Source organism: Austrofundulus limnaeus, unplaced genomic scaffold (genome assembly GCF_001266775.1).
Source record: "Austrofundulus limnaeus strain Quisiro unplaced genomic scaffold, Austrofundulus_limnaeus-1.0 Scaffold55, whole genome shotgun sequence".
Lineage (NCBI taxonomy): Eukaryota > Metazoa > Chordata > Actinopteri > Cyprinodontiformes > Rivulidae > Austrofundulus > Austrofundulus limnaeus.
In genome coordinates this window covers 2,179,160-2,185,385 of record NW_013952457.1, presented here as the reverse complement: position 1 = coordinate 2,185,385, position 6,226 = coordinate 2,179,160, and the positions used below count along the sequence as shown (strand labels likewise).

General features: G+C 39.1%; 2 protein-coding genes and 1 long non-coding RNA gene across 3 annotated transcripts in view; 1 reads left to right on the top strand and 2 right to left on the bottom strand.

Annotated features, from left to right (window-relative positions):
- LOC106518074 (phosphatidylinositol 5-phosphate 4-kinase type-2 gamma) overlaps nt 1–3,193 on the bottom strand; it is a gene marked incomplete in the record, with an annotated part of 4,408 nt that extends 1,215 nt beyond the window's left edge. The window contains 5 exon segments of the mRNA XM_014009172.1: nt 217–363; nt 1,476–1,625; nt 2,031–2,127; nt 2,709–2,806; nt 2,916–3,193. Coding sequence (XP_013864626.1) covers nt 217–363; nt 1,476–1,625; nt 2,031–2,127; nt 2,709–2,806; nt 2,916–3,059 — 636 coding nt within the window.
- Nucleotides 3,094–6,226, top strand: part of LOC106518076 (uncharacterized) — a 5,702-nt gene continuing 2,569 nt past the window's right edge. The window contains exon 1 of the long non-coding RNA XR_001310275.1: nt 3,094–3,163. This is a non-coding gene — a long non-coding RNA (uncharacterized LOC106518076). The remainder of the gene's footprint in view (nt 3,164–6,226) is intronic.
- The window catches only part of LOC106518075 (insulin-like growth factor-binding protein 3), a 3,437-nt gene continuing 2,496 nt past the window's right edge, over nt 5,286–6,226 (bottom strand). Inside the window, exons 2-4 of the mRNA XM_014009174.1 lie at nt 5,730–5,758; nt 5,527–5,646; nt 5,286–5,437 (exon numbers count right to left, since the gene is read on the bottom strand). Of these exons, the coding sequence (XP_013864628.1) occupies nt 5,333–5,437; nt 5,527–5,646; nt 5,730–5,758 (254 nt within the window). The 3' untranslated portion in view covers nt 5,286–5,332. The remainder of the gene's footprint in view (nt 5,438–5,526; nt 5,647–5,729; nt 5,759–6,226) is intronic.

The following is a 6,226-nucleotide window of genomic DNA, read 5'->3' as shown; positions in this document are numbered from 1 at the left end:
TTGATTTCTTTGTATGTATGGATCACTTGGGTTGTTACCGACAACTGGTGAAAATTTCATGTCATTAGCACCTCTAGTAATATATTTAGTGAGAAAAATGGTGACGTGTTCAATGCTTATTTTACCCGCTGTATAATTTGAAGACATTTTCGCTTTGACTAATCTCTCTGCATGACAGTGGACAGCATAAAAAAACACATCTTCTGCAGTATTTACCTTCAAGTCGTACTTCCTGTGCACAGGCAGCCTGTGGCTGAACACGTTCCTCATCACTAACAGGTAGGTGTCCTCGCTCTCCACGGTCACTCTGTACATGGAGAGGAACTGAGGGAGCAGGGTGCTGCTGTGGCAGGTGACAATATGCTGGAAGAGAACAAAACAGGCAACAACTACTCAAGGTARCATGAAGCAGTGCGCTTTCCCTCTGTCACAATACAGCCTGTCTGCTCTCACGTCACCTCTCTTTGTGCTGTCTGTTGCTTTGGATGCTTCGCCCGCCTTCAGTGCCTCTGCTCTTTGCTACACCCTCTCCCCCTCATCTACAAACGTTGTGTCTTTCTTCCTCTGATCTTTATTATTCGTCTCTCCAAAGTTCCAATCCACCTCTCTCTGTTCCACCTGCTCTCAACTCTCACAGTGATGTTTGCAAACATCAGTCTGTGAGGAGTTCTGACAATCACAACTTAAAAAAAGATGTCATCATTCTTTAAGCTTTTTATTCTGTTGGGTTCTCGTGTAAAAAAAATCCYTAAAATACAAAACTTACTTCATGATTAAAGCAGCTGCAAGTATGGGAGACAAAATTACCTGAAAATGTGAAGATGTTTGCTGAATATGCTTGAATAAACCTATAAGTTTGAACCGAAATCCACTGATTGCTTACATGTTGACATAAAATACAGCTTCAGTGCTCTGGAATTAGGAAAACAAAATTGAGAAGGGGTTTGAGACGAGTTCCAGAAGTCCACAACAACTCTGACAGTTTTGAGTGGGTAGTTATTGTGAATTTTTAAAACATGTTCAAAGGTTCAGAGTAATGAGTTGAATGAGAACTTATGCCTCATACAAAAAGATTCAAAACTGTTGTAAACGTGATGAAACATTTTGGAAACTGCCAAAATGGTGTTTGCAAATTGTCGACAGTTGAGACACTTGCTTCACTGTAACACTGCATTTTTATTTATTTTATTTTCTTTAGAAATTGTAGAATTGTAAAATATTGTAAAACCTGGTAAAAATTTGATCATCATCATGTCGTTTAACTGTCAATCATCTTTTAGCTTTGATGTGGTGAGTGTCGAGTTATTGCTATGGTTATAGTAAAATGAGGACACAAATAACAAGTGAAGATCACAAAGTTAGAACAAATCAGTTATTAAATAAAAAAAGAGTATGAACATATAATTATAAATTGCTTAAAATGTCTTCCTTTTCCAGGATTTACACACCTCCTGTCACACAACAAAAAGTCCTACCTGGTGATACTCAGAGAGGATGTTGTGCATTTCCTCCACCTCCTCACTGGAAATTTCTTTCACCACCAAAGTGCGGTCGTATGACGTCAGCAGCAGCCCCACRCATTTCCCCTCTTCATCTTTGTGAGGGGGACTGCGAGCCAGAGACACCTTATAGAGGGATGTAACGTGATTAACATGTAGCCTCTGGACAAACATTTCTTTACAGCTCAAATATTTCACCACATTTTCAGTGCACAGTTTTTGAAAGCAATCTTAAACTTTATGATAATGCAATGCTTGCATTAGGTCTTGCAGGTTTCCTGTAATCGTATAATCTAAGCAAATTAGCGTGCACTGACTGGGTGCACCACCTGGCACATGCAAATACAACACAAAGACATGCAAATGTAAGCTGGAGCAGATCAATAAACGTGCTCCACCAAAGGAGGGAACTCTGAAAGATGTCTTTGTTTGTGTGTGTGTATTTTATCTGTATTATTCTTCCAGTTCAGAGAAAATAACTTTTCTCCACTTTTCCACAATCATGGGTTTGTCTCGTGTTGTTTTTTGTACTTGGTAATCCTGATCCTCGATGCCAAAGCGCTCTCGCAGGTTTCTGAATACCAGTGGACAGTACTCTTTGAATTTGAACTGAGCAGGTAGGTTCTCCCTGAAACAGAACAGAACAAGAAGAAGAAAGGTAATTTAGTTGTAACAGCCCTCACAAAGTGTTCAGTTTCTGTCTAGGTGGATGAATTTATGGATTTGTGCTGCTTAATTGTTTCGATTTAAYTAAACATCAAMTTGAATCTACAGCCCTTCAGCTCGAGAAAAAACACATTTCTTTCCCTTTCCCACCTCTGATCACAAAGTCTTTAAAAGATTCCTGAATGGATTAAAGGATTATTGAAAGCCACTCAGTTTTACTCAGGATGGGAACCATGTAGAGCCTGGTTTCTATGAATAAAATAAAGATTTTTTTGGTCATGTTACACAAAAATAACTCACACGATGGTTAAAGCAGGCTGTCTATCTTTAGTGCACAGCATCCTTGTGTTATCTCATGATTTGACACATACACCACTTTGTTAAAGTGTTAAAGGTGCAYTTAGAGGAGAAAAAGCAGCGTTGTTCTCTAAAGGGGGTCTGCTGTTTTCTGATAAGCCCAGGAGAATAAATCAGAAGGAGGACCAGAGAAATCTGTGCGGTCCACAGGAAGCRGGGCGGATGGAGCAGAGAGGAGCTCTTTACTTGTTGAAGAAATGGTTGTTGACTTTGATCTTGGTGCTGGCTTTGAAGTCATCTGGAAGCAGCATGACAGGTATGGGCACCTGGCTCAGGTCGTTCATCTGGGCAGTGAGGAGGAAGAAGAGAGGGAGAGAAAGAGASAGACAAGTTCAGGTCCACATTATTTTAAAAAAAAATGTGTTTAAAGCACAAAGCGGTTCGTTTCTGTACCGAGTGATTGACCCCCCACATGAAGATGCTCAGCACCCGGTCACTGGCTCGGAAAACCTCCACCTTCTGCTGAACGAAGTGCTTCTTCTTGGTCTTCCTCTTGGGCTTCAGAGTGGAGATGGAGGAGGAGGAGGGAGAAGACATGTCTCTTCCTCGGGTGTTTCAGTCTGGGAGCAGCTTGTTGATGCCTGGAAGTCCTCCTGTGTATGTAAAGCAGGCTGAAGTCTGCCTGCAGTTCAGGAGTTGCTGTGAGTCAAAACACACACACACACACACACACACACACACACACACACACACACACACACACACACACTGATCCAACGTCTGCCCATTGTAGCTGATTTTGTGTTTTACACAGTCCAGTATAATAAAAAAAGGCTGAGTTTTCTGTATTTGGCTCATGAATGTTGCCTTCACTGCAAACACAAATTAAAATATTGATGAAGAATGAAATATATTCTATAGAAACATTGTTTCAAAAATAATAAAGCATAAACCTACYGTATATTTGTGGATCAAAGATAATGGGTTGTTTAGTTAAAATATATAAAAGACCTTTTCTTTTTTCCCTTCTCTTCTAGACCACAAGGTAAGTATCCTTTATAACTGAAAGAGCCATTTCTGCCTCTTGTCTCACTAATAAAAAGTGTCTGGAGCCCTGAAATGTGCTACAACTGTGATTATCAACTGGTGGTCTGTGGGCAACCCGGGGGCCTTTTTTCCTGGCCTGTGGGTGTGACATTACAAWGCTAAATACATACAATAAATTTTAAAATTTCTTATTATTTTTGTACTTTACATTATTATTATAGTCATCTAATCTATTCACCATATTTCTTCTTGGCTACTTGTCTTATAGATATTCCAAAAAAGTAGATTTTTTTTACATAAAAAATCAATGTGCCATAAAAATATATAGCACATTGAACAGTGTTATAATTATTATATATTTCGTTTTATTTATTTGTTATGTATAAGCATATGTCTGTGTGGGTGTGTATCTGTGTGAACCTTGAAACTGCTGAAATGAAATGCCCTTGGGGATAAATAAAGTTGTCTGAATCTGAACATGCATTCCTGATCACTTTTAGCATTTCTTACATAAGGGAGGAAACATACACACACACACACACACACACACACCCACACACACACACACACACACACACACACACACACACACACACACACAAATATGTTCTCCATTTATAAAAGTTCAGTGCAAAAATGAGTTTGCTGCTGTAATACTGTATATATGCAAAATATTGTTTGCAGCCATTATTGATTATTTTAACTTGGACAGTCACATGAAACACAGACACCAGCTGATGTTTGATTTCTTGATTTTCTTATTTTTTCTTGAAATCAGTGTGCCTTTTGAACAAATGTACTTTTTGTTTTATTCACAAGAGCACATAAAAATACACAAAACAAGTCTGTTAAACATAATATAATTCATTTTTATCACTTTTTAAAGCTACCAAGTGTTAAAAAGTAAATCAGATTCCTAAATTTGGGGCAGCTGTGGTAGAGTGGTTAGGGGAGTCATCCTGGAACCGGAAGGTCACTGGTTCGATCCCTGTCCAGTCGACTCAGTTGTTGTGTCCTTGGGCAAGACACCTTACCCACCTTGCCTACTGATGGTGGTCAGAGGGTTTGGTGGCAGCCTCACTTTTGTCAGTGTGCCCCAGGGCAGCTGTGGCTACAATTGTAGTTTGCCATCATCAGTGTGTGAATGTGTGTGTGCATGGGTGAATGTCTGCAGTGTGAAGCGCTTTGAGTGTCCTGGATGGATAGAAAGGCGCTATATAAGTACCGTCCATTTACCAATTCTAGTGTGCACACCTGTAACTCTGAATGGTCTTTATTAACATAAATAGACATATTTACAGTAATATAAATATGGTTATATTTGTTTGCAGCAAGAACAGTAATATAATTAAAGAAGCTTTAAGTTACAAAAAAAATACAGAAAATATATAAATATGGTAAAATCAGAACAAACATACAAAACAATGAAAAACACGTTGAAAGTTGTAATGTTAATAGTGGTTCATGGTTTCAGACATTATTTAAATTAAAATAACTTTTTACTGAAAGTTCAATCATTTTTTGGAAGAGAACCATCAAGTGGAATGACCTGATGTGAGACTTGTTTACATGTTTGTTTGCATGTTGTCTGTTTAATTTGATCTCTAAATGCCACCTGGAGTCTGTATAATTTATTTTTAACTGTACATTTCATCCAGGCAGATGTGAGGAAGAACCCGACCAACAGAGTCTGAATCTGTTCAGCAGGGGGCACTAACAACCAGCGGTCCTCTTCAGTCTGACTGATGCAGAGTCAGGCTTTGAGTCCCTTTGTTTTTTTTTTTCTGTTCCTTCATCTCAGTCTCGTCTCTTCATCTCCATCTTCAGCAGCTCACACTGCCCCGCTGTTTAGTCTTTGGAGTGACGGGTACGCCGTTCTCATCCACGCACCAGCACCTTCCACGCTGCCTGCCTCGAGATGACCAACACTGGGCACAAACAAAGAAACAAACAATAAAAAGCACATCCCCTCCCCCCCAAAAAAGCACAAGTCCTGATGGAAACCCTGCAAACCCACCTGCTTCTTTTTAAAATAGCCACTCCTGTCACAGTTAGGCACGTAGATTTCATGATGGGATTTAAAAACCTGAGCACTGAGGCCTTTGGTGAGTGTAGTCAGCAGTTTACGGCACGGGGCCTGCAGGAAGAGGCAGATTTATGTGRTGTGATTCATTCCCAGTCAGAGTTGCACACATATGTACACATAAAATATTATTTTACCTCAGATGGACTCTGAGTGGGAGTCAGGTCTAGAAGCAGATAAAAACAAAACACAGAAATGATATTCTTAGACATTTCCAAGTTAGTGGCTATTTTAGTGTGAAGCTTGAAGAAATTTGCCGATTTCTTAAGTATAGTGGTTCCCAAACTTTTTAACTTTTCAAAWTAAAAGACACACAGTCTCTATTGCTGGATAAAAAAATGTATAGAAAGTTTGCTGATAGGACACTGAGTCTCATCAACTTTGTGTTATTTTTTTAAAGGTTTTGTTTTTGTGGTTCCCAAACTTTTCATCTTTTCAAAATAAAAGACAGAAACTCGTAACCCCAACTACTGCTGGTAAAAGTATATCAAAGAGATTCTTCAGCTTTGTGTCATCTTTTAAAAGTTTGGTTTCCTTGAGCAACACAGTGGTTCCCAAACTTTTCATCTTTTCAAAATAAAAGACAGAAACTCGTAACCCCAACTACTGCTGGTAAAAGTATATCAAAGAGATT